General features: G+C 27.3%; 1 protein-coding gene across 8 annotated transcripts in view; it reads left to right on the top strand.

The window, feature by feature from the left end:
* Ca-alpha1D (Ca[2+]-channel protein alpha[[1]] subunit D) overlaps nucleotides 1-27,814 on the top strand; it is a 659,257-nt gene that overhangs the window by 447,854 nt on the left and 183,589 nt on the right. For 7 of the 8 annotated variants that reach the window (XR_012756106.1, XM_075363219.1, XM_075363216.1 and 4 more), the window contains exon 23: nucleotides 5,766-5,873. The exons of the other annotated variant lie outside the window; for it this stretch is intronic. Coding sequence is in view for 6 of the 7 variants with exons in the window: in XM_075363219.1 (XP_075219334.1) it covers nucleotides 5,766-5,873 (108 nt within the window). In the remaining variant the exon portion in view is untranslated. The remainder of the gene's footprint in view (nucleotides 1-5,765; nucleotides 5,874-27,814) is intronic. 8 annotated transcript variants of the gene reach the window in all.

The following is a 27,814-nucleotide window of genomic DNA, read 5'->3' on the forward strand; positions in this document are numbered from 1 at the left end:
TTTATTATTATTAAACTTGGTTTTATTAATTAACTAAACTGATGAAATCAATCCCTGCTTTTGGAACTCTTTCCAAATTACTCATTTATATGTGAGAAAAATGAAGCTTTTAGATCATTGAACATATGTTATTTGTAATTATTGAAGGAAATGTTATTATGCATTTACATATTGGAAATTCTCATTGTATGCTGATGTTGAGAAATTTCCTGTTTGTAATCTTAGAGGGATTAACAAATATGAATTTATTGGGAGTGAAGTGTGGACATCACGTGTCTGGAACTGTACCTATGACAGCAAGTTGTTTTGATCTTACTTGTAAAAGGACTTATACCAGAAAATGTAAAGAAACAGTCCTTAGACCGATATGTATGAAAGTAATCTGAGATCCCAGAAAATTTAAAAACAAATTATAGGTAACTGGTGATCTATAATTAGTGTGTTAAATTTTTTAAATAAAGTAATTAGGAATTTGAATGCCAGGAAGATATAAGTATAATAAGAACAATATGATTTGATTATTAATTCAAATCATATTTGAAAAAATTAAATGAAAGATAAACAGTGGTAAAAATTAATGATTTGGTTAAATGTTAATAAATCCATATTAAAGATAATTATTTTTGGTGTTAATATAGTACTTTCTTCAGCCACTTGTCTTTTATAATTAATTATGTGTGTGATAAAACACCATTATAATTATACAGTTAAAAATAGCACCAAGTGGGCTAGCACTTCAATCTTTGCCTAATGGCACATAGACAGTGTTGTTATAGTTAAAGATATTCAAAGGTTGTGACATTATTGAGCTTTCCTAGTAATTTATACACCATTCATGCTATTTCTTTCTTACACCTTTCTATAACATAGAAAGGTGTAAGTGCTGACAGGTTTTGCACCTGTATCAACTGGTTCAAGAGTCACAAAATTCTCCCATTTACTCCCACCAGTTTTCTTGTGTATTTTATTTTTTAATAGTTCCCTGCTTTATAATAATTTGCCCAGAATGTAATCAATTTTTCACCATTAAAATTACTTTTTCTTTCACTTAACTTGTCATAAATGTATTATGTTTCCTAATTATTTAGAAATTCTGTCCCTGTCAATTTTGTTTTAAAAATTCTTGCTGTAATGTTTTTTGGAAATTTTTTTTTATCAGGTCACTGAAATTCTTAAAAATTGTTAACTTATATTATCTGTTACTCAAGTAATGTTTCATTATAAAGTATACTAAGTAAAATATTTAATTAAGTCTAATAACCTACTCGTGATTTTTATTTTAAGATTATTTAAGGAAAATCTCTTAAATCCTTTTTTCTATAAAGTTGCAGTAAGTCCTCACTTAACTATGTAATTAGATGCTGGAAAATGATAATATAAACTGAAGACATTTTATGTGGAACATAATTCTCAGTAATAAGAAAGAATATGGTTTTGTAATATGACATTGTTTAAATAGAAATTAAAAAAAAAATGTTAGCAGATTTATATTAACAGATAAATTTTTTAAGTGAAGTTAAATTCTTTTTTTAAGTTAATATATTTTCACTTTAGTAACACTTAAACATAAAAGAATAAAAAATAGTAAGCTTATAAAAGAAAAATTAATTTGATTTTTGATACTAATTCGTCAGAGTCATTACATAACATATTAAAAAGGCAAAATATGTATTACCTCTATGTAAATTTAGGAGATAGTACAAGTGGCTTGCATTTAAGATTACCTCTTCTAGAAAAAAACTGTTTTTTGTATCTAATTTATGTTACAAGTACATACCCAGTACTCTGTTTATATCAGCTTTATTCTGTATCTGACTGATAGTCAAGACTACTGACTGTATCAAAACTGATAATGGTATTCATGGTATTGATTGGTAGCTTAAGTTTCCTCTGTACATTGTATTTAAAAAAAATCAAACTATATGAAAAAATAATCCTTTGCATTATTAAATCCTCAGTAAAATGTTATTAATTTCAATTTATTTTATTCAATGTGTATTTAACTTTCATCATTTGGTTTCATATCTGGCTATTTGTATCTTTATTTTTCATATTAGAAATAAATTTCTTTTCCGTTTGGAATTATGACGTTCTGTTTAATGCTTTCACTAACTTAATTATTTGTTACTTTTATAGCAGAAACCCATTTTCTGTTTTTATGGTTGTTGCTAAAAATATCATACTGTTAATGATTAAAGTGTACTTAGATAATAAAATAATGTTTTTGATGTAAGTGTACGGTAATAATAAATGATGCTTGAGCAGTTGTGTAGGGCATGGTTAGTACCAAACAACTGCGATTTTTGGCTGTAAGCCTGTGCTGCTGCTGTTTTTGGCCATGTCTTTTTTACTAGATTATAATATGATATAATTTATTTTATTAATACTTTTATTTTAATATTAAGAATACTCTCTGTTTGAGTATGAAATAATCTAAATAACATCCAAGGACAGATCACAAATTTTATCATAATTGTGTATCTTACCATTCTCTGGTGATTTCAGTTTCTATTTTTATGGTCTACTATCCATGCTTATATTAAAAAAAATATAAAATGAAATAATTTTATTAATTTTTATAGTAACTAGAAAATTAATTTTGAAAAATTATGTGAAGCTGATTGGAATGTGAAATAGATTTTCCACAATTTCAACTGAAAATGAAACAAAAATGTATTGACACAGAAGGTGTATTTATGTGTATATGTGTGTGACACTGGAACAAAATTAAATTTTTATTTTTGGCACAAGGAACAAAATATGTAATCCTAATAGAACTTTTCATGCTGAATTCAAATAATTAAATAAATTTTCTCCATCACCTACCTTTTTCTTGTGATACATTAGTATGCTTTGAAAGAAATGTAAGAATTTACATGCATGCAAGGCACTATTCAACTCACCTAAAACGTAGTAGTTGTTTTAAGTTTGGCATCTGGAACATCTGTTTGTAGCATCCAACAATAATCTGTGAGCATTCTTTTATTCAACTGTCGCTGGTACCTGTTTTCCATGTCAGATATACTGGTGGAAGCTTTCTCTGTGCTCATTACTGATGGCACCAAGGTTGTCCAGAAAGAAATCGAGATATGAATCAAATAAATAAATTTTTTTGGGAGATATTACACACCATATATTATATGTCTGTAATAATGTACCCAGTGTTCTCATGCTAACTTTTCAACTTGGCTTAATAGTTCTTTGAATTGTTTATCTCTAATAAAAGCTCTTATTTGGGAACTAACAAAAATTCCTTTCTTGAATTTAGCATCACTAACCCAAAAGTTTTCTTTGAATAATGAGATCCACCACCAATTTTATCCATTACCTTAACAATTTTTTTGAAAAACTCTAATTTTGTACAGAGTGGAGGTAGAAGAATCATTTCTGAGGTAACTTGTGGGGTTGCACAATTTCTGTTCAGGCAAAAGTGCTTCTCACTTTGGCCATTCCTTCATGATAAATGACTTGTCCTTTCCTGCTGCCCCATTCGCACAAAAAGCAATAAAACTTAGTGTAGGCAAGCTACAAACCCAATCATAACGCAATAACTTTTAAATTGCAATATATAGTTCAACAATACTTGTACTGAATTTTTTCTAACTGTACTTTCATATTGTCATTTGTTTCTTTCATGTTAGTTGCATAAAAAAATGGTACAGAAGGAAATTTGTTTCCATCATACAAAAGGACAGCTTTTAAACTAGTTTTGAAGAATCGATGATCAGTCTACATTCTATAAAGTTATGTACAAGATGAAGTGCTCCTGACAGCACTAATATTGTTACAGCACACTAAACTATTTTCTTCAGAATATAAATCTTGAAACTCTTCCCGATAATAATGAAAATAATATTCTTTACTCGCAATGTGGAAAAGATTTCAGCCTTTTAGCCTAGATCCCAAAAGTTGGATTGTTTTTTCAAGATCAAATCCCAAACAAGGTTGTTTAATTCACCTTGAGTTATCAGATGAGGTTCATGGGAAGAGATTCTGCTTCAAAGGTAGAATTATCATATCCGTGCTTGTAATATTTAACTTCAGTGGCTGCATCATATTCCTATTCATCTTATGAAGTTATATGTGTCTGAGGATGCGTTACAGGTAAGTCCTCACCATAAGGCTTTGGTCCTATAACAGATGGTAAGTTCAGATACTGTGATGTATATTTAGATTTACTACTTATTCTTTTTATCTTTGTAATACAGAAATAACAATCTGAAAATGGTCTTGTGGTTCACACCACATAATCGGTATGGCAAAACCCATGTGCCAATTACCCCTAGCCCAGTCTCAGAGATTTCACACAGGTTGAACAGCAATCTGATGGCCCAGATTTTATCTTGATTTTCAGCTTCTGTATTGACATGTCAGAACCTACAGTAAATGAATCATCTCGAATATACAGCTATCCCTTCTTAATGCTGTGTTTGTACCCCACCCTATGTTAGAAATCATTTTAAATATTGTTTTATGTAATAAGTTAACTCTAAAAAAAAATGTAAAACTCCACAAAAGCCATATTTCAAAAATATTATGACAAAAACTGTGGGTGATGGAAAAATTCTGATTGCATTTTTGAATTCAACATTAAAAATTACGTTAGGGACCCAATAGAACTTTCACGTGCCAAAAACTGTTTGTCAGCGTAAGTAAGCATATACTAAGTGCAAACCAAATGTAGTTATTTTTTTATTCAGTTTCATACTTTCTTTAAGTAACTGATTATTTTTCATCGCTTGGTTGGCCTGAATAAGATAAAATTATTTAAAAATAAGTTATTAAATATCACTTAAAATATTTTTGATTATTTATACAAATAAAATACTAATTTATGGTTAAATAAAATTACTAATACAAAATTTAACTTTGTTGTAAGTCACAAATAATGTGGTTGTGGAAGTAAATTAATCAAAAATATATTAATTCAAGAAACCAACTGCATTCATGACTCAATAAATCTAATTGAATGCTCTGTGTATTACATGCCATCATTTGGATACCTGAAAAAAGGGTAATGAGATGAGCATGTACGTGCCCTGCCATTTAAGTGGCAGCACAGGCTGAGTATGGTGAAGGCAAAGCTGATATGATATTCCAGTGGTACAGGCAGTGAATGTGTTAAACTTTGATACTGTTTTTAGAAAATTTATCTGACTTCGGGCATATAGCATTTCTTAATAAATTGCTTTCCTTAATTTTATTAAAATTTGTTTAATCATCTTTTTTATTACTTTTTTAAATGTTGCTTTTAAAACTACAGTTGTTTTATACTTGATATAATCTTACATGCAGGTCAGTACAGATAAAAGTTTACGTATCAAGTTTAAAAATATTGTGTTAGCAGATGACCATAAGTGCCTACGGTCATTATTATGTTCAGTGTGCATCTTTCTGGTTTTACAATGAGGTGTTCATTAATTTATGTAAACTGATATATATATACAGTGTTAAGAGAGGACTTAGTAAAGAGAGATTATACAGTAGGTATTGCTATTTGAAATCAGTAATTGAGGTTATTTTATCTAATCATATTAATTATGTTTTAACTTCATTTCATTTATGATTAGTATTTATTAGTTTTGTAAGTTTTATATTAATGTGCTGTTTTTCAAATTATTAATTGTAATTATTTAAATGTAAAATTCAATCTTATATTCTGTAATGTTTTTAGGAGTATGTGTTATATATATTAATGGAATAATATTCATAATTAATTGATTGATTGATGTTGGCTCATACAATGATGATGGTGTAATGTTTAGCATGTAGTGCAGTGTGTCATAGTGGCGGTAAAAACAATCGGCAACATTGTGCTGGTTACGTGCCTGCTACAGTTCATGTTTGCAGTTATCGGAGTGCAGTTGTTCAAGGTAGGGCTGCATTGTCTCATCGTTATGCCATGGTTTTAACCCTTCTATCATTACCGTCCTGTTATGTTTCCATTTTATCGGTTTTTAAAATCCTTTTATCAGGTTTGGTCTTTCCTTCTTCAAATATCAATAGTCTTTGTTAAAAAAAAAAAAAAAAAAAAATTATAAATAACACTGTTAAAATTACTTTTTCCTACTAAAATTTAAATTTTAATGCCACTGTGAATGGAACCGCAGAATGGCATTGGTTTTTATTAATAATTTGTAAAGATATTTTAAGTTTTAACATTAAAAATTGCATTTGAAAATATGTTTTATATGAGTTTGTATAAAATGTATAAATTCTGAACCTGCTTGATGAAATACCGAAGAATATATATTTACTAAAACCTCATCTTGCTTACTTTTACTACCACCTTTAATTTTAAGTGATTCTTTTTAATATAGTTAGTTTCTATTTAAAAAAGAAATCAGTAATTTTATCTAGATCAAAAATTATATAGTAATTTATCAAATTTTACAAAAAATTTACTCTGGGTTTTTTCATGAATAAATTTTTTGTTTATAAATTTTTGTGGAAGCAATGTTTAACTTTTTAAGTACCACTGATTACTTGAAGCCTGCTATAGAAAAACACAATTATAAATTAATGAATACTAAAAACAGTCGCTATATGTAGCTGTCTTACTTTTCCTTTGTTACGAGTGCTAACTAGCACAATACTACTTCATCAGGTGATAGTTCAATATATTATACATTAAAAATCACACACATTTGCACAATATAAATATTAATAGACAGTTTATTAGATTGTGTTCTAGTAACAGAACATAATTTTGTTATGAAAGAGCATCAACAATTTTGGCCATTAGCGTGAAACATTATTATTTTATTAAAAATGAATATTTTTTCACAACTGCATTTATTCATTATCTTATTTAACTACTTCATTAAGAGCTTTACTTCATTAGATTATTTTTGTTAAAGTGATCAAAATTTTATTTCAATGACCGAGATAGTATTTGCATAGTTTTGATATTTTAAATTATGTACCTATTCACTTCTTATTAGTAAACTGGTGAGGAAGGTTATCTCTGCAAAAGTATTTAACAAAGGTAATAAAATAAAGCAGTAAGTGATAAAAATTTGATTTTTAATAATATAAAGTATTATTATGTTATGTTTACTAATGTCAAATTTAGTTAACATTTATTAAAAAATATTATAAGTTAATTTAACATTTTTAGTCAATAATGTACTGAACTGTCATCTGTTATAGTATTGTTAAACACTTGTAACAAAGAAAGAAAAAATAAGACAGCTATATCAGTGAGCATTTTAAAATAGTGTATCCTCCTGCTTGGATATATTTTCATAAAATACCTTAATACCTTTTATACAAAAATTTATCATTTTTGTATAAAAAAAAAATATTTTAAGTAATCTTTTAATTTCTGTCGGTACAAATCTTTACATCAGAAATGTTCTATTATTTACTACCAGCAATTAAGTTGTGCTTTATTACTGGTTTTTAAGTCATATGCACATCACCATCACTTTGTCAATCACCGATTAAAAAATGTGTATTTTTATCAGGCAAATAACTTTAATGGTTTTTCATAAAGTTTTTTCTCTTGTAAAAATTTTTAGATCCTATTTTTGAATCTCTTTTTAAAAGAATTATTTTATTTTTAAACATTTGTAAAGTATAAACATAATTTGTTTTACATGCAACAAATTAATTTATTTAGAATTTGTACATTCTTTGTTGTTTTTAATCTATGTCATTCGATATTTCAGGTGCCATATTTAAAGATTTCAGTTAAATATTGTTTACTTTTAGGGCTGAGTTAAGAGTTAAACGTTTTCCATATAAATTACAGATTCATTTTTTTTGTTAAAGTGAATAAAAAAATAAAGTAAATATTAATATTTACTTGTAAACAATACAAGTTAGCGAATAAATGAAATTGCTACCTGTGACCTTGTCAGAGTGTTAATCTCTTTGCCTTTTATCCAGAAAGATTCTATTCATAAACATATTCCACTTCATATTAATTTTATGTAAATATTCCAATGCTTAAGAAAGAAAAAACCATTTGTCAAAATAAAAAAACACATACATGTTAATTGTTAATTGCTATAATTGAATGCAACCGTAAAACATTTTTAAAGTTATATACTTAAATGTCTATAAAAATGATATTTATAAATCTATAGTATGCCATACTGTAAGATTTAATCAGAGATATTGATGTACATAGCAACAATTGATGTACAATTAAATTTTTGGACAACATTTCTGTATTTAGATATTCAAATAGAATTTATTTCAAAACTGATCTCAGAAGATTAGAGTGTTTCTTTACACTTTTTACTGCACGATTTTCTTGTATGCGTCACATTTTTCCAGTATGTGTGCAGCACTGATTATTTTACTAAAAGTAACCTATTCTGAATTTAATTTCTATGTAACAAATTGTGACAATGGAGGTATTGAAATCAGGTTAATAACTGATAAAAAAATTTAACATAATTTTATTTGTTACTTTTTTATGGAAGGAATAAATTTTGTGTTGAAAGTTTAATCATATACAAATGTATTTCAGTTATAATATTCATTATTTATTTTATGAGAATGTGTTAATTTCTTTATACTGAATTGCAGGATTTTTAGTTTAATATAAAATTTTATTTTCTGCAAAAAAAAATTAAACATTTTGTATTAAAATATCTGAAAGTTTTATTTCTAAAAATTGTTTATTAATAAACTATTTTTATTGTTTAATTTTTTATTATTTTTTATTATATTCAATGAATACTATTAAAAGAGTTAATCTTAATTCCATCAAAAATACAATATTTGTAATAATGCTACATTCTTTGGTTTTTCACAAGCAGCATTTAATGATGTAAGATATAAAATATTTCAATAGTTAATCATTTTATTTAAATTTCATTACTGTTGCTTATGAAGAATTTAATTTCTATTCTGTACTTGCAGATTGTCATATTTTTTATCGCTTTAGTAAATTGAAGGTATTGTTTTTGTGTTACTGTTATATAGGTATTTTAAAAAAAATTACAAATCTCTATGACTCTGTGATCATAAACAATTAATACTTATTTCTACTTTGTGTATTTCTGTTTGATATTCGAACCAAATATATTTGGAATCAGATCCATATTTCCATCTCCTGGAACCTTTCCTGATCGATGTGATGTGTCTTTTATTCCTTAGTTTATAAACCATCAGTTCTCTGTATGTTTCCTGCCACGGATAATGACTTGTGTGATTTCTGATGTTTTTTCAATTACTAGATTTGGTTGTTTTTTATTTTACATATTTTTTCCTTTTTTAAGATTATAGGGAGTCAGCCAGCAATTAAACTGATTGTTTGTGCTCATTAGATATGGTTTTTGTTTATTTTTTATTTTTTTTGAATTAAAAATAATTATTTAATGTGATATTTTTATGCATTTGCCTTATTTATGCCTATACAGATAATTAGTTAATCTGTTTTAATTTTATTCATATAAAGCAAACAACTAATACCGTACTGTGCATGATTGGTGTGAAAATAGGTCGTAGGTTTTTTTAATAAGGAAATGCACTTGAAGATTGGAATTTTCTGTGATTGCAGTAATTGGCAAAAAAATCCTTTTTATTTTTGCGAATGAATTTTTAATAACCATTTTAGTTTATATCGCTTTGCATATTGATTGTTTACAATTTTTTGGAGTTTTTAAGCTATTTTAATTTGAATTATGCTCAGGTACTAGTAGTCGCTAGCAAAACAAAACGCCATTCGTTGAGGTTTATCGTTTGATAACACTTAATATTTTAGTTATATTTATAAAAGAAAAATATTACTTTAAAGCTGATTATTGTACGTACATACAATTGTACTTTTCTACAGTTATAATTATACATTTTTATTTTTTATTATTTTATATCATTACATGTTGTAATATCTATTTAACCAGGGAATTTAACAGTCATATGGAAAACCTTTTGTTTTATGAACCATGTGTCAGAGGAGTTTCTATTATTTTTTGTTTGATACCGTATATAACATTCATATTATGATATGAAATTTTTTTTATAACTGTTAAAGCTAAATGCTTCAAGAACAACTGGCTTATGGTGGACAGTCAAGGTATGTGGTGCCTTGGACATTTATAACGCATTTGAATGTTCTGAAACATGAATGATTTCATTCTGGTATAGTCAATTCCTTACGTTTTTTATTCACAAAAGCAAGTTACCGTATTTACTTGTGTATAGCATGCATAATAAAAAAAAGAACTTTTGTTAAAGCCATGCATTATATATCAAATATTTTTAATTTGATAAAAGTGTTGTATATATTAGGTGAATATTATGTAGAGGCCTCTTATTTCATAATAATTTTGTTTTTAAATTGACATGCAGGCTAGAATCCAGCCTTGAGTCTCTATGAATTTGTTACGTGTACATAGCAAACCTATATTATCATTGTCAAATTGAGTAATACTTTTAGGATCATCGAAGACCATCGGTTACTTTTTCTATTTTAATTTTATCATTGACCATATGACAGATACCCGTTGTTTCACCATTTCTTTTAAAGTGTACTTATCTTTTAACTTCATATAGCCTCAATATTTTATGCATTCTGTATCACCAGTTCTTTACATCATGCATTTCAATCATTGTCTTCTGTTAACAACTATCACTCTTTGAACTTGCTTCCATTACTATTTTTACTTACCTAGGAATGTCTGCTGAAAATTTTTTTACAAACTTCTCTCTTGTTTAGTTCATCTTATCTCTGTCATTTTAAACTTTTCTGACCAATTAATTTAGTATATTCTCCCATATACTACATTCTAAATCTCTGTTCCATGCATTTTCTGTAAAATTTATAATTTCATTGCCGTATAACAAACTTCTTCATCTTCTGATCATTCTAAACACATTGTTAACATTTTATTACGTTTGTTTCATTTTCAAATTTATGTTTCTTCTCTAGGAATGACTTCATACCTTCGAAAATTATTTGAACTACGTTTTAGTTTTAGCTTGAAAAATAGCATGCTTTCAGCAAATTTTTGCATCTTTATTTTTTTCTGTGGATTGCAGTTCCACTTTCAAACTGATCCTTTAATTTCTTTTTTACTAAAACATACAAAATTAAAAGTATGTTAAACGGAATGCATAGAAGACAATGAGTATTTCGGTTTTAAAAAGATAGCTTAAAAAATAAGTGTTTTTTTATTGTAAATTATAGAGTGAATAGAGGATGTTATTTTCCATCATATCGAGCTGAATTAAAATTTAATGTGAAATAAACAGCAATTTTGCTGCTATTGTGAATTTAACATTCCCAAAAGAAATTGTAGGTTTTTGAGAAAGTTGAAGTAAATTCAGCATTTAGGTGTAATCGTTTGTGATTGTTAGCCATTTTTATAGGAAAAAGTGTGACTTTATTATCATGATTTACATTTTCCAAAGTAAATGGGACTGATGAATATTTTTTTTTAATTTAGCATTAAATTGTTTGTCAGTTAACCAGTTGCCAGTTAAGTATTAATAAAAATACAAAATTAAACTTAGAGAATTAGAATATACATTATACGTGTTATATATCTGTAAATACGGTTTCTGAGTGTCTAGTACACTTAGGATCGGACCCACACATGTTACATGTTGTTACTTTGGCATTCAAATGGATGTAGCAACTCTGTTATTTGCAGTAAGTGTATTTTTTCAGGTGCTGTGCACTGTTTATATGAACTTGACCTCGGTTTGTGTTTTGTCACTTTCTTTTTATTCATAGTTTGATGTAATGCTTCACCTGTTCTTTGAAGACAGTAGTATGGGACCAGTAGGGTATGGCAGAAAAATTCAACTTTTATAGCCTTTTTTTTTTTAATAAATTTTCTAATGTTTTTGGGCAAACACTCTATACCTTTAAATTTTATTTAAAATGTTTTATCCTACATGTACCTTGTGAAGTTGAATTTTTTAAAATAAACTTTTAAAATTGGTGAAATTTCAATAGTATTTAAGGTGCACGTAATATTACATCCTAAAACCATCCTTTTTCCTCTGAGGTAGAGTGGGGTAGGGTTTGTTGTGATTTTTAAGAAGTGAAAGACTTTTCGGACATTTAATCTTTTAAGATGTACTACACATTGAAACACTGGTTAAGAAGTCAGATGTGCAATGTTTGCTTTATACTCTGTATTAGAGATCGTGTTGTATTCTTTAGCAGTTATTGTACAATTTTCTCTGTGTTTCAAAAATAAATATTTATATAATGTTGCCATACAATAAAAATGGCTTCTATTTTTATTGAATGTTTCATAAAAATAACAAGTTAGGTTTTATCTGTGAAGATTGTACTTTTCATATTTTTATTGTCATTTATAAACTGTTATGTTACTCCTCTCATATTGCTTATTCTGTTTTAATTTGATATATCATCATTAAATATGGCTACCATGTTGATTGTTGTTAGTGATATATGACATCAGCAAGTAATCCACAAACTGCATTGTCCCATCATCAAAGGTTTTAGATAATATTTAAAGCTGAGTGTATTATTTATAATAAGTTTCTTTAATTTAGATGAAAATAATTCAAGCCTTTTTTATGCTAGATTTAGGAGTATTTAACATATCCCCTGAGAATTTTATGAATATTTGAGATTAATATTCTAGAGATGCATTGTGATCTTAAGTGGTTATAAGATACTTCTTTTTAAGATTTTTTTATATTTTACATTACTCTACTTTAGTATTACCATGGCTTCTTTATTGATTACATAGATTATTTATTTGTAACATGGAGATAAAAGCAACAAAAATTGCATAAATTTGTTTAAGAGATAAAGCAACAAATAAATAAAATTAAAAAAAAATAATACAAGAGATTCAAAAAGGTTTTTAAACTTATAGAAATATTTTACAGATGAAAGTTATTAGCTGTAAAATATGTGCGGTTTTTTAACCATTTTTTAAAATTTTTTATTATTGATTTGTTTGAAAACAGTGCAGCAAAAATTTTGAATATTTCTTTTTCAGTTATTATAATTGCCATAAGGCTGTTTGTGCTGTATCTTCTCTTATTGCATTCCATCTTTTTAAAAAGAGAGAGGGGGAGAGAGAGCAAAATAGTGAGTGGGAGGAAAGGAAGTAGCAGCTTTTCTTTTATTATTAGTGAAAGATGAGATATTCACATGTACATTTTCTTTAGAGATGTAAAGAAGTATTTTTTTAATTAGAGTTGTCTGCATAAAATGGATTAGTACTTTATCCTTTTCATGTTTTTTTTACACCTCTTGCAATTTTTATAGAAAAGAGATATAATTTGAAAGTGCTGTTTTCATCTTTTGATCACTATTCTTCGCTCATATCATTACTGCATTTGTTGACAAATTCGTTGTAATTTTGTCTTCAAATGCATTAGAGAAAATATTAACAAATTGTCTGCAAATGTGATCATGAGGTTACTTTCAAAGAGTAAATCTGAAAACAGAAGAGAGCAGCAGTCAACATTTTATTCAAGTTTTTCCCTAAAATATTTAATGTATTTGTTTATTTATTTTTCTGATGGTACAAACATCATAACTAAATATCAGCCTCTGAATTCCTAATCATTTCCATGTTAAATGAAATTTTTTTTATATGTTAATGATTTTTTTAATAGGATCAGTAAATGAGGAAAAACATTATGTCAAACTAGGTGTTCACACTCATATTTAGGTCTTCCACTGTCAACATTGAAATGAATATGTTTAACTTCTGCTTTATAGTTGATGTAATACCACTAATCATATTAAGTTGACATATTTGGCAGTGGAAGTCTAGAAAGTTTTTCTCTAAATAATTTAAATACAGCTAAATAGAATGTTGTAGAAGTAGCAAGCAAACTTAATTAGCAGATCAGTGACTCGGCCACTAGTCTGTTCCTTTGTGTAATCCCAAATCGATTTCAGAGTCCATGAACTAGTCCTTAGGCTCTGTTACTCTGTTAAGAAAACAGTTGCTCCCTGGGTACTGGCTCAGCCTTGCAAATGGATCTAATTTAGTGGCTAATCTCAATCCTGTGGTAATTTATCTTAAGAAGACAGAAAAGGGAGAGAGGAAAGAATGATCAACCCAAAGAAAGACGATCCCTTTTAATCATTACGATAGTTACTTGAAAGTTTTTGAAGAAGTAAAGAATAGTTGAACTAAAGTTGATTAATTTTCATCAAAAATCTTTTCTTTTTTTATAATTTGCCATTTCTTTTGCATTGGAAGTAATTTTTCATGGGATACATGTTTTATCTTCTAAAAACAGAATTTTTATCAAAGCTTGATTTGTTGGCATAAAGCCAAGAAAGTATCAATATGTTAACACACAATTACTGTAAATAATTCAGCTTTTAGATGCAAAATCTTTTTACTGATCATCAATAATACCATTATCATCATCTATTTAATTATTTATTTACCATGTTTTAAGAAATGTATGCTAATGAAAACTAATAATTTCATTTCTTTACTTCATTTCCTTGGTATCTGATGGGGAGGGTTGCTGTCTCTGCACGTCAACTCAGACTCTTGTTTCTTGTCAGATGGCTGCACAACCAGCTTAATGGACAAAGTCCCTATTGAGAAAAGCTGGATCTTCTTATCCCTCCCACAGTTATTATAATTAAAATAATATTTTTATATTATCATCTAATTTGATTTTGTGTTCACTTGTTTATAAACTTTTAAACGATTTTAATATTAATGTTAGTTGGTATAAAACATAGTAGTCCTTTCTTTTAATACTTAGTTTAACATTAAATTAAGAGATTTTGATAGTGAAAGATTAGGAGAACTATATCTAAAGTTTTAAGAGATAGAAAGGTTTACAGTTACCTAATTGTGTGTTAGTTGTTAGAGTTGAAGAAGTGGATGAAGAACATATCAAAACCTGCCAAACCTTAATGCACAAGTGGATAATTCATCCAAATATTGGAGAGATCATTCACCAATGGCTTATCAAATGTGTCATTATGCAATAACAGAGATTTAGCTGTATTTTTTTGTTGATTGTTAATTGTATTTATTTAAAAACTATAATACTATAAAATGAAAGAAAGAGCAGTATTGAAAATTTTATAGAGTAAAATATCCCTAGTCAATTTTGGTTCTATGGACATAAAATTAAGAAAATTAACATGTGTCATTTTCATATAAAACACTTTACAGTGGAATTCTTGGAAACACAGTTTTTTCCATTGTAATGGAAATGTAGATGAGTAAGCATAGCATAAATAACAATAAATGATAGTGGGGGATGGAGATAGTTTCAAAGAATTTAAATGCAATGATTTCTGGGGGTCAGTTATCTCTGTAATCAAATTTTCTTGTTGAAATTGAAGAGTTGATAATGGTTAGAACCACAGAAAAAAGAAATTATTGATGATTCCTGGATATAAGTTTTTTTTCTCCTGTTGATATAAACATGAGAAAAATGTTGCAGGATTTGCATGTTTACGTATTCGCTACCTAATTAAATAATCATTAAACCATAGGTTAGGATTTTAAAACATTTTTCTTGTAAACTTAAAATATGTTTGCTATTTTCAGGGTAGTCTCATTTTCTTTATTTGTTTTTAAGCAATTTATGCCTCTTGTGTAGGTTATTAAGGCTCTTGGCTGAATTTTGTGTTTGGTGTTTTAGATGTCGGCATATTTTTAAGATTTTATAAAATTTAACAGTACTTTCATTGACAGGTTATAAACATTTGGCTAACCACTGGAACACTTTATTCAATTTTATTTATATTCTTAATGATTAAGGTTAGTATAGTCAAAGAAATTTTAAAATGAAAAAGTATAAATTTTTCAATATTTATGTTAGTCACAATTCTGGCTACAGATAAAGAATTTTTGTAATATTTTGAACAGATAATCAATTCAAGCTAGTGAGTAACCAATGAACACATTAAATTTTAGCAGTTTTAAGTCCATGTTGTCAGTAATGTATAGTGTATTTTTTCAGACCTACTGAATTCATATGTTACTAAAGAACTGATTTTATTTTATTTTATTTTTTTGGTAATTAAAAAAAAAGTTATTTACACATCCTCTGAGTTGATCATGATATATATGAATTCTTGTAACAAAATTAATTATAACATATAAGTATCATAAAAATGATAATTTTGGGTACTGGTATTTTTTAATAATTGACCAGATCATTGATCGTGTATAGAAAACAGTTCAAAAAATATGTAGTTAAAGTACAGGCTTTTATCTTTATCCTTATGAAATTTTAGAACTTTCAGTGATTATTTTTGAGTTAATGGTTGCCTAAAAAAAATTGTAGCTCTGTTACTATTAATTACATCAAAATGATCTTTAGTACTAGTAAAACAGTTTTGTTACAGAAATCCAAACGTGCCAGAAATTTGGACAGTTGACTGAAATAATGAAAACAGGAATTTATTTAAAAACTTTCAGACACCTTTGACTACATTGTAGTCTAAACTTGCAGAAGGTATAATTACTGCCCAGAAAAAAATATTAGGAATTGCATTTAAGTCCATCAGTTATATTTTGTTTTAATTTTATTGTGATTTGCATAAAATAATTTTAATTCCTTTGTAATTAGTTATTTGAATTTAATGTTAATTTTGTTTGTGTGTAAATGAATATATTTACATATATTTGTGTGTATGCATATGTGTAAATGACAAATTAAAAATATTTTAATTTATTTATAATGATTATTTCTTGAAGTGTTTTTGTGGCGCATACAACTTCTTCATCAACCTTATCAAATATATGACTTACATAACTTTTTTTAAAATTTTTATTATTTAAATACTGGAAGAGCTGTGCTGCTTCTTCAGTTATGTCCAATTAAGGATGTGCACGTGTGTGTGTGCATGTGTACGTGTAAAAAATGGACTTTACATCTGCTGTGTATAAGACTGTGGCTTATAATTTTATGTACATAAAATTACAATTTGATATTTTTAATTATTTCATTATGAAAGCTTAAAATTCAGTTAATATAAAAATTTATTTTCTGTTGGCATAGAAATTTGTTTTTAAATTTTAATTTCTAGTAATTTATTGATTCTAATTAGCAAAAAATGAACCCCCTCTAATAAAACACTGGTAGGCCCTATTTAAATGTTTATCTCACTTATAATAATGCTGGCAGTGTTGTAATACAAAATCTCTGGTCACTTTTCGATGATTATTTTATGTTGAAAGTAAAACATAATTAACTTAATGTGAAAGAGCACAATTCTATTTAATAAATATTAGTATTATAATAAAAATAACTAATTTATGTTAGCATTTCAAATGAATCAGACTTCTAATTTATAAATAAATTTCAATATCTATATAAATATCTGTGTAAATTGTGAGTATAAGTTGTAAAGATCAATAATAACAGTAAAATATAATAGTTATGAAAACAAAGAAAAGAAGACACATGAGTTTGAAGTTAAAAAAAACACAAGTTAACAAAAAAGTAATAATAGTATGTGCCAAATTAAGCCTTTTCTTTTTTACATTATTTTATTAAAAACTGATGATCACCCATCATCAAAATTCAACAGCTTGTGTTAGTTATTGCTTCTTCCAGCAAATCTAAATATTTTGATAATACATCTGGATTGGTATCTAGTCAGAAGTAATGGTTTCCTATTAAAAAATTACAGCCATCCTTAGCTTTAATATCCAGCCACATGTATCCTGCAGTAAGTTCTAAATCCTTCCTTCTACCACTCTGATCCAACACCCTAAATTTTCAATAAAGAACCGCCACCATATTTTTTATTGGTAGGTCAAAATGGAACAACTACTTCATTCTCAATCCCTGTAATAACAGTTTTTTTCTTATTTCCTGATATAGGGGTTCCATCATTTTTCGGCTTCTTTTTGCAATCCATACACATTTACTTTGCCCTGCCATCTTCACCGAAGAAGAATTTAAGTTCATTCGTGACATCGATGCAATGTGTAAAACACTTCATCACAGTTCTTGCAAGGCAGGCAATGCTACTTTCCGTGAAAACCCTTGTCACATTCTGAACACTTAAAACTGATTGGAGCCATCGTGTCAAAATTTAAAACTAACGTAAGAACTAAATTACATTTAAAAACTAACCACATAATGGATGTCATCACTTATGATTACACCAAAATTGCAAACTTAGTATAAACTTAAATTAATATAAAAATTCATGGATTCATCATCTGTTATAAAATATAAAAGGTACTTCATTACCATCATTACATATAACAACTTATAACTGCCACGGTCAACTGAAATAAATATAGAATATAATTTATTTTCTTAATCCTTAAATACGGTTTTATTAATTTTAGTCTTTCATTATATACTATCTTTAATGTACACTTTATACTTTTTGAATCTTTTCCACTATAGGACCACATGGTTTAAACTTTTTGTTATAGAAGTCAGGTACTAAAATAACTCAATTAAAGCAGTAGTTACAGAATATTGTACTGTTTTTAAGTATTGTTAATAATTGTATTTAATTTACTTTTTTATGCAGTTATAACTTGTTTATTTAACGTTAATTAGACGAGGTTAGCGAGTAAAGCGAGCGTAGGTTATGTGTGGCTAGATTATGCTGATTTCGTGTACTGACAAATCGTCCGTATATCAACATAACCAAAAGGAAAACGTTTAAGCCATGCAGTCCTAAGGTGGAAAAGGTCCTACTTTTTAAATTGTACAAGAAATGTACACAACCTTGCTTTTCGATCTGAAGTTGTAGGAATTTGATTATGGGGATTGTCAAAGGTGTCAAAGGTCAGTAGTCATAATATTGTTATTATTAAGATAATAATTATTATATTTTCTGCTAAGAACACTATGATTTCTATGTTGAGTACTGTTTACCTTTCTTAGCTTCATTCTTTTTTTATATGTAGACGCGTTTCGGAATAACTCCATTGTCAAAACTTATTGTACTCAACAAGTACTCGTTATTGTACTCTCGAGTACAATAAGTTTTGGCAATAGATATATTCCGAAACACATCAACATATTATAAAGAATAAAGCTAAGAAAGGTAAACAGTATTTAACATAGTTGTCATAATTTTTTTATGGACTATTTGATGAAATATTAAGCTGCTATGCTTATAAAAATAATGTATGTATTGTTCCAAATGATAGGTGATTGTAGCCTTGGATTCTTGATATTGTTAGTAATAGGCTGCAATTCATGCTCCGTGATATTCTCTCCTTCATATGGACAGTTCTCAGAGTTTGTTTAAAAATGTTCAAATTACCTTTTTGATTTTCTTGATAAATATGATTCTAATTATGTAGACAATCTTATTTTTTTTAATTTTTGATTTAAAACTGTTTACTATAAAAAAATAATTTTGATAAATACTGGAGATGGAGATATATATTTTTTATTAAGGCATATAAATATATTATAAATTTATATTGTCAACAAAATGATGTGAAATTCAATGAAGATAAAGGTGAAAGTCCATATTCTAATGTGTGTTTACTACATATTTTGTAGTTGTTATGAAGTTTGGAAGTTGCACATATAAAAACATACTTTCCTGAGAATGTTAATGATGCGTTTCTTGCTGTTTAAATGAGTTCGTAATAAAATAATTTAAATCAGAACAGGCTATAATTTTTTTCCATGTTTTGTAATGTTATTTATTCTTCCAAATATTTTCCACATAACATTTAATTAATTTAATTATTCTTGGAAATGTTTCATCGACATAAAGGCATTATTATTCACTTTATTTATATATCAGTGTAATGAATTCAGTAAAATTAATATAATCTGATAGCTTAAAGTTAACCAGTTCATGATATGAATTTACTACTTCTGGTTTACTTTATTGATTATGTAATTATTACATCATAATGAGACTATGTTGAAGAAAAAGTCAAATTCTATTTCAATATTCTATAAAAATTTGTAGAAGAGTTGTTCCTGACACTTGGAACGGCAAAAAGGCTATTTTGAGTATCTTTTTCAAGTTCTTTTTCATTATTTAATCAATCAGACTCTTAATTGAAAAACATTTGATGTAGATTATTTGTTTGAGTGATGTACACTCAATGGATTCAGAAACCATCAGTTATCCTGATGAGTGAGCCGATTAATTTTTTTCTTTATATTTAAGTGATTTTGACTCCTGTCGTCATTGACTATTTTACCAACAAATTTCTTTCAAATGAAAATTACTCCCAGCTTTGTTTTTGTGTTAATGATCTGTGGGAATTGGCTTGTCAGAAGCGTGTCTTTGTCAGATAGAATTTCATCCTTACTTCACTTTCTTTTCCAAAACGCTTATCCATGAGATACTCCTGGGTCTTTTGAAATCATCAGTTTTTAAGGAATGCAGCATATTGTTTTGGCTGGAACTCATTTTACTTATTGTGAACTGAAGTATTTTAATTTTTGTTTGTACCAGGAATCAAACATGTGATAAATTGTAGTTTCTAGTCTGGTCAACCATAAAAGCTGGAAATTAGCCTCTATTTATTGAGTTATGATCAATAGATTCACTTCCACATCAATGTACAGGAAAATAATCTGTCTAAAAGAGACACTTCAATTCTAATTTCAATAACTGTAAACACAAAACTATTTTAGGCTTACTACTCTAATCAAATTGTGTGTACCCAGGTTCCACTGTCTTGCCTTGTTTACTGTCACTACCGGTATACTATTTTGTTTTATAACTTGAATACATGTATATATCAAGAAGTTACTGTCTGCCATTTTTCTGTCTCTACTTTCTCATTCGTTCTTTTCCAGTCCACTCATTGACTTGCCAGTATCTTTTTAATTTCATCCTCTTGTTCGTTCTTTGGAAGATCTGGCTTCTTTACTTTCAGTTATTTTTGTACTATAGCCTCACATATCATAATATGCTTTAGATTCCTCATACGAACTGCTATGAACCTGTCTGGGTTCTTTCTCTGTTCATTTTGTTTTCTTTAGAAATTTTGCATTTCAAAATCTTCAATCAGCATTTGGTAAAATTTCTTGATTTTCATCCATATATAAGTCAATATGAGAGTATATGATGTATAATCAGTATGATCATTTTGCAATATCCTCTTCTTAACAAAGCTTTTTTTAAACACATTGAAGACATTTCTGATGACCCTGATTCTACAATTCAGTCCCTCCAACCATCCTTCTGTGCTATTTTTTATGCTTTCTGGAAAACAGAACTAAAGTACCTGTTCTGTTGAGAAGCCACTGATCATATCATGATATGGTTTTAGTATTTCACTAATCGAATGAGCAATGGAAAGAGAAGAATTTTATAACAGCAAAGACAGCATAAAAACATGATGTAATATTTATGGATGGCAATGTTACTTGTAATATGATGGAAACAAATGCCCAATGTGTAATTTCATAAATTATAATTGTGTACTTTATATATTCTGGTTTTACTTTAATTATAGAAACAGAAATTAATAAACTATTGTCTTTCTTGAAACTAGATAATTAATCTACCATCTCAACCCCTTTTTCTACCTGCTATAAAACCTCTTTTACTACATTGGAGTCATCAGATTTTGCTGATAAACCCTACTACAGATTGTAGAAGCTGAACGATTATCATTGTACGTACACCCAAGAAAAAAAAGATGAATGATTATAATCCTTATTCCTGATGTTATTGACAAGCTGCAATGACAGATATAGAATAGAATTAAAAATTCCTCACTTAAAAAATTGATATGCAAGTCAAGATGTACAACCTTATAACATTAGCATTATCTTCTGTGATCACTAACATTTAGAAACCTTTTATTGAATTTAAAAGTCACTTTCTCTTCATGCAATATTAAAAAACTCCTACATCAATGAAAACAAAACAGACAACTTTTAAGTAATATTACTTTTAAGAGGTACACAGACTTGGCAAATGAATGAAAATCCTGCTTGTTTTATAAAAGCAACGAATTGAACTCTGAACACAGCATAACAGTACAAAATGTGCAAACATAATTTACAAAAAAACCTTATAACAGCAATGAAAGAGTAGGGCATCATTTTTAAACTGTTAATATAACCCCCATACTATTTCTTTTCCCACCACCACAGGTAACTCCTATTTATTTTTGTTAAATTGTTAATATTTCAACATTTGTACTGAAGAAATTTAAAGACAGTAGTATGAAATGATCACCCACATGTTAAATAATACTTAATTTTACTTTCTGCCAACTTGTATTTTAACAAAGTAGTATTAGTTAGTATTACTTACCTAGCAATCAATCATAATAAGAAACTTTCCTAATTGACATTGATTTTCTATCCACTGAGTATCCTGGCATTTTACCTTTATGCCTTCTAAAATTTGATTTTAATTAAATATATATAAATTCTTTTATAAGAATTACTGAACTTTATGTGTGTACAATGCTGTACACACTCATTTAACTCTACTGAATTTATTAATTTCTGGCATTTAAATTATAAAATTTAAGCAAACTTTTTTAAACATCAAATATTTTCCATTTAGAAGTGGAAAATAACTATCAAATACTATTAGAATTGTCTTTCTAACTGAAAACATTTCTTATATATTGTAAGTATATAATTTTGGTAAATTTTATTTTATCTGTTTTTTGTTTGTAATATTCAGAAATCTTCAGTGTTATATATAGAATTGTCTTAAAACCATTCTCTGTGACAGGTAGATTCGTGTAACAGAAAACTTTACCTACGGAAAAATATATTTAATGGGACAAAATAGTAATATAAGATAGAACTATTAATTATTAAATACTGTATTTGTCTTGCAGTATATTTTATTTGAAATACCTTTATTACAACATATATGAGAAATTTTATTCACTGGACCCAGTAAAAGTTGGCAATTCCTCACCTTTAATTTTATTACACTTGTTCATGATAATAACCTCCACTTCTGACTAAGTTAACTTTAGTTTATGAATATTTTTTGGGTGCACCTAACCCTTGTATTTTGCATCATTCAGTAATCTGTCGTAGTTAATATATTTTTCCATTATTAACGCTGTGAAATTTTAGTATATTTGAATTTAATGTAAATAAAGTTGTCTTCCCTTTGATTTATGAATAATCCAGTATTACAAAATTCATTGTATTTATAGAATTTTTACAATATTTGTGATGGATAAAGTGAAATTACTTCTCCATATTCACCTGTATTGACATTTAAAATTTCTATTCTGTACGTTCCTTGTTCATATGTACTGATGGCAAATTTTTCAAGGTTGTTTCTTGAACTTTAAAAGAAAATAAATGGAAAGAACTGGCTGAAGAGTTAGGCAACTTTACATAAAATGGTGACCCCCCCCCCTTTTATTTTTACTCGGATAACAGAAAAAGCATACGTTTTTATCCTTTTCATATATATAATTTTCTGTTGTGAAAATGGGTGCAAAAAAAGAAGTCAAAATTTCTTCAGATTTTATAAAAAATTATTGTAAATGTGTATCCATTTGGTTTAGTTTGTTGCACAAGATTTCCTGTTTATAGTGGTGTTTTACTTATTGCCATAATGAAGAACAGTTGATGTTTTAAAAAATATAATTCACTTTCAAAATACATTTAATAATACTGATGTTTTACAAAACTAATTGTGCAGCTCATTTATCTGTGAAGTAAGTGGTAGCACCATTGTTGATAATACTAATCTTGAAGCAGTCAGGAACCTTTTTTGTATAATCAAATAATACATTTGGTTCATGTTGTTTTTGCCATATTTACTATGTTAATAAATTTCATATCATTTAAGCATGTTGAGATCATTTTTTTAATATATTGTTTTTTTTTTTAAATTTCAACTTGTGGTCAATGTCTGAATGCCTATCCCATTTCTATAAGGTAATTTGGAAGATTTGATTTTGATGTTGCATGTATTGCCAGTATTTGTTTTCTGTATCTTTGGGTGAATGTGGGTCTAGTCTGCTTGATTTAGTATTTGGTGCAGTCACTGCAATTTAATTTTTATACTTTTGAGGTGCTGTGTTTGTCAATGTGTATTTTGTTAATTTGATGTATAATCTGCATTTTGTTTGCAGTTTTAAAAGAAACACATGATTTTCATACATATTACCTATCTAACAAGTAAATCTTTGTCAGCCAGTTACTACACTGACGAAGAATTCGATACAATAAAATATGTGGCACAGGTTAATGATGCTCATCTGCACATACAGTCAGTGTTTTACATAAATTATGGAACTGAATTGAAAACACATTAGAAACAAAAAATGTATTATGCTACTAGATTAACTGATCATCTAATAAAATTTCCAAAATTTAACTTAACTGATAATCTTATAAAACTTCAAAAATTTTCATGAAAGAAGGTTATTATCATTTTTTAAAAACGACGAACAAAACACACAAGATCACACAACAAATAATGAAAAATCTATGGCAAATGCATCAGCCCAGGAGTATACAAATTAAATTGCAATAACTGTAGCTAAATACTACATCACCCAGACCGAACACACATTCACTCACAGTGCGAAGAGTACATTCAAGCAGCAGTATATTCAACTACAGAATCAACTATTGCAAATTACTTCATAGAAATAAAACACATTACAAAGATATTAACTACAATATTAAGGTTTATCTTCTAATCAGCTTTATGGTACATCTTTAAGCAGATAATAAGTAGGACTCATTCTATTGAAAATCATACACTGATTGAGATATTTCTGTAAAATTAACTCATAAATGCAAATTAAAAATTTATAGCTCATTACCATGATTTCAATACTGCTTGAATAGTAGAAATTAACAGTATGATTACATACTTAGGGTGTTTTCTAAACATTTAATGAAGGCCGCTGTCAACAGCAGTGCCAGCGATAACTTAGTTGATGAAGGAGCCATGTAATTTCTGTATATTTGAAAGTGAGTCCTTAAATCTTTTCTAAATATTAAAAAAAAATTATTAGTATTTTTTTTAATTTTTTTATAGTTTTAATGCCAAATGTAAACTATAACTTAAATTAATTAATGTCAGTGATCTTAAATTAAAATTATCTGCTTTTACCCTTTCATTTCTATATGATTCTTTAATCCTGCTAAAGTATAAAAGTCTACAGTTAAGTAAGATTGCTGATGAAAATTCACCAAGAATATATATATTTATTTTCAGGTAGAAGTAAAATAATTTTTTTTGTCATAAATGAAATATTAAACTCTATGAACGTTTTTTACTATACTCAGGTTATTCAGTATTATTGTAGGTTGGAGGTTAAATCTAATCCATAACTATAACTACCTTAACAATTTATTATAGGGGAAAGGAAGGGAATTCTTCAGTGGATTAAAATAATTCTTCAGTTACAAAATACTTTATTGTCTTTATATACAAATTTTTGAATTATCACACGTGTCAAATAAGTGACATTTATAAGTATTATCACACTAATGTCATATAATAATTTATGCATGAACTTTAGCCCCACATAAGATGCCTTCCTTACATTCAAATAATCTAGTTCTATAAAATTACTTATTCTATTTCTTTCTGAATAATATGGTTTCTAAATTTCTCTTAAAATGATCCTGCTTGCAATTGTTTATTGCTGTACAAATGAATAAAATAATGAAAGAAATAAATAATTAATTATAAGGTATTTTCAAGATCTACAAGTTCCATACTTTTTTTGGGATAAAATTAAACTAAAATGATTGTATTTTAATAGGGGAAAAACAAAGTTTATAAGTAGAAATAATTTCTACTATCTCTCTATGCAATATGTTATGCTTTTCTACATTACATTAAAACATATTAAGAAAAAGTTGTTCTAAGATTATTTAGTTAAATCAAAATCATTGTGGTACCTAACAGATCTTAGATTTAGGAGATGTGTTCTCACATGACTTGTGTCACTTTCACTTACGTCACTATGACTTATGTCACAGCACGTGGAATTTTTAGTGAAAGTAGGTGAACCCTATCAAATTTGTATTGGTATTGTAAGGGTTAATGAGGTAATTTTAGTTTTATTATTACTTTTATTAATTTTTTTTAATAGAGGAATTCTCCAGTAGCGTTAAGTTTTCATTAAAGTCCTAGTGTTTTTTTTTTTATTCTGATAAAATACACACTGTTAATTTATTTACTGTCAGTAATAGAAAAAAGAGACATTTGAATAAATTCATGTGTGCAATTTCATTATTACAGCCCTTTTTATCATTTTAATGTGTATAGATATATTTACTTTAACTTAAAAATAATTTTTTTTTTTTAAGTATATGTGCATTAAGAGAAGTCTCAACATTCCAGAATCTCCTCTGGCAATTACAGTGTACATCACCTGTTAAATAATTTATCATTCGTTGTTTAAAAAAAAAAAAAACCTGTGCATTTCCACTTTGTGTTAACTTTATGTTTTATTAGTCTGATGTTTGTAGACATTTATTGAACTTATGTGTTTAGTCATTTTAAGTATTAAATATTTTTGCTAGATTGACAGCTCTTGGATGTTTCAAAGTATTTATCCTAAGCATTTTGATTTGATCTTAATTATTTAATATCTTGTCTGATCATTTTCATATGTTCCGGTGTTATGATATTGTTGTAGTTACTATTATTATTATTATTATTATTATTGCTATTGTGTCTTTGTTTTATATATATTTATATTTTCTAATTACAGTGGTATAGATTTTATCTATTTTAGATTTTTATTTTTAGATGTATCATAAGTTGTTAGAGTGCTTATAAATTTTAGTAATGTGAAAATTTAAAGTGATTTTTGATAGGAATACAGGATGTGGAAGATTTGCTTCCTAGATAATGTTTGTCATTTTTAACTGGAATGTTTATTTAGGAAGAGAACGGAACATTTCTGCTCGAACCCGATTTGATGCCATCTTAGGGTAAGTTTTTCTGTTCAGTTCTTTCTTTAAATAGAAATTACTCATCCGAATTGACTTCAGATCATTAGACGTTATTTTTCTGCTTGGCTGATATTTTTAAATATTATGTTGTTTTCTGTTCATTTCTACTGAAGAATTGTAGTCGCACACTTGTATATCATTATTAAATACAACAGCAAGAAGTATAAATCATTTTGTAGAAATGCAATGGCACATTTAACTTTGTATAATGAAAGTGAATTCCTCCAAAAATTTATGCATTATTAATCATTAGATTTTGAAGATATATTGTCCTGCTATTAAAAAATTATATATGTTAACATTAAAGTGTTAAATCCATTATTTTACAGAATAACGTAAAGCTTCATTAAGTTATTTCATTTTCTTTTCTTCAATATTATAACTAAATTTAACTTGCAGTTAGTGGTAATTTTGAGTGTCTGTTTTTATCTTTAATGATAGCTTGAGTAAATATGATTTAGTTTTAATGGAATTATTATGTACTGTCTAAATCATTGTTTTGCTTTGAGCTTTGCTCTTCACTCACTCTAGTGAACATATTGTAAAAAATCTTGCCTGTGAAATCCAATTTGAGAATATAAATACAGAATAAATAATTATTACATAAAATAAATGCTTAACTATTTGAAATAATGGACATGATAATTGATTTTATAGAATAAGACCGTTATTCTATAAAATAACAACTATACACTTTAATAGTAACATAAATAGATTATATAGTGAATATTTTAACTGTGTATATATGTAATTAAAAGAATTTAGACTTGATACAGCATTCTTCTTTTTTCTTTACTTTTAGCTTAGGATAGTTCAGTTAAATTTTTTAAAACATCACCGGTAACTTGTGATAGCTTACAAAAATAATTAACTAAACAATTTTTTTAAATATTTTTCTGTCCAATTTTGGCGATCAGTTGTCATAGTGATCGAGGAAGTCTGAATATTTTTATTTATTATTATTAAGAAAAATCATTGTAAGATTCAGTGAGCT

This window comes from Lycorma delicatula, chromosome 4 (genome assembly GCF_047948215.1).
Source record: "Lycorma delicatula isolate Av1 chromosome 4, ASM4794821v1, whole genome shotgun sequence".
NCBI lineage: Eukaryota > Metazoa > Arthropoda > Insecta > Hemiptera > Fulgoridae > Lycorma > Lycorma delicatula.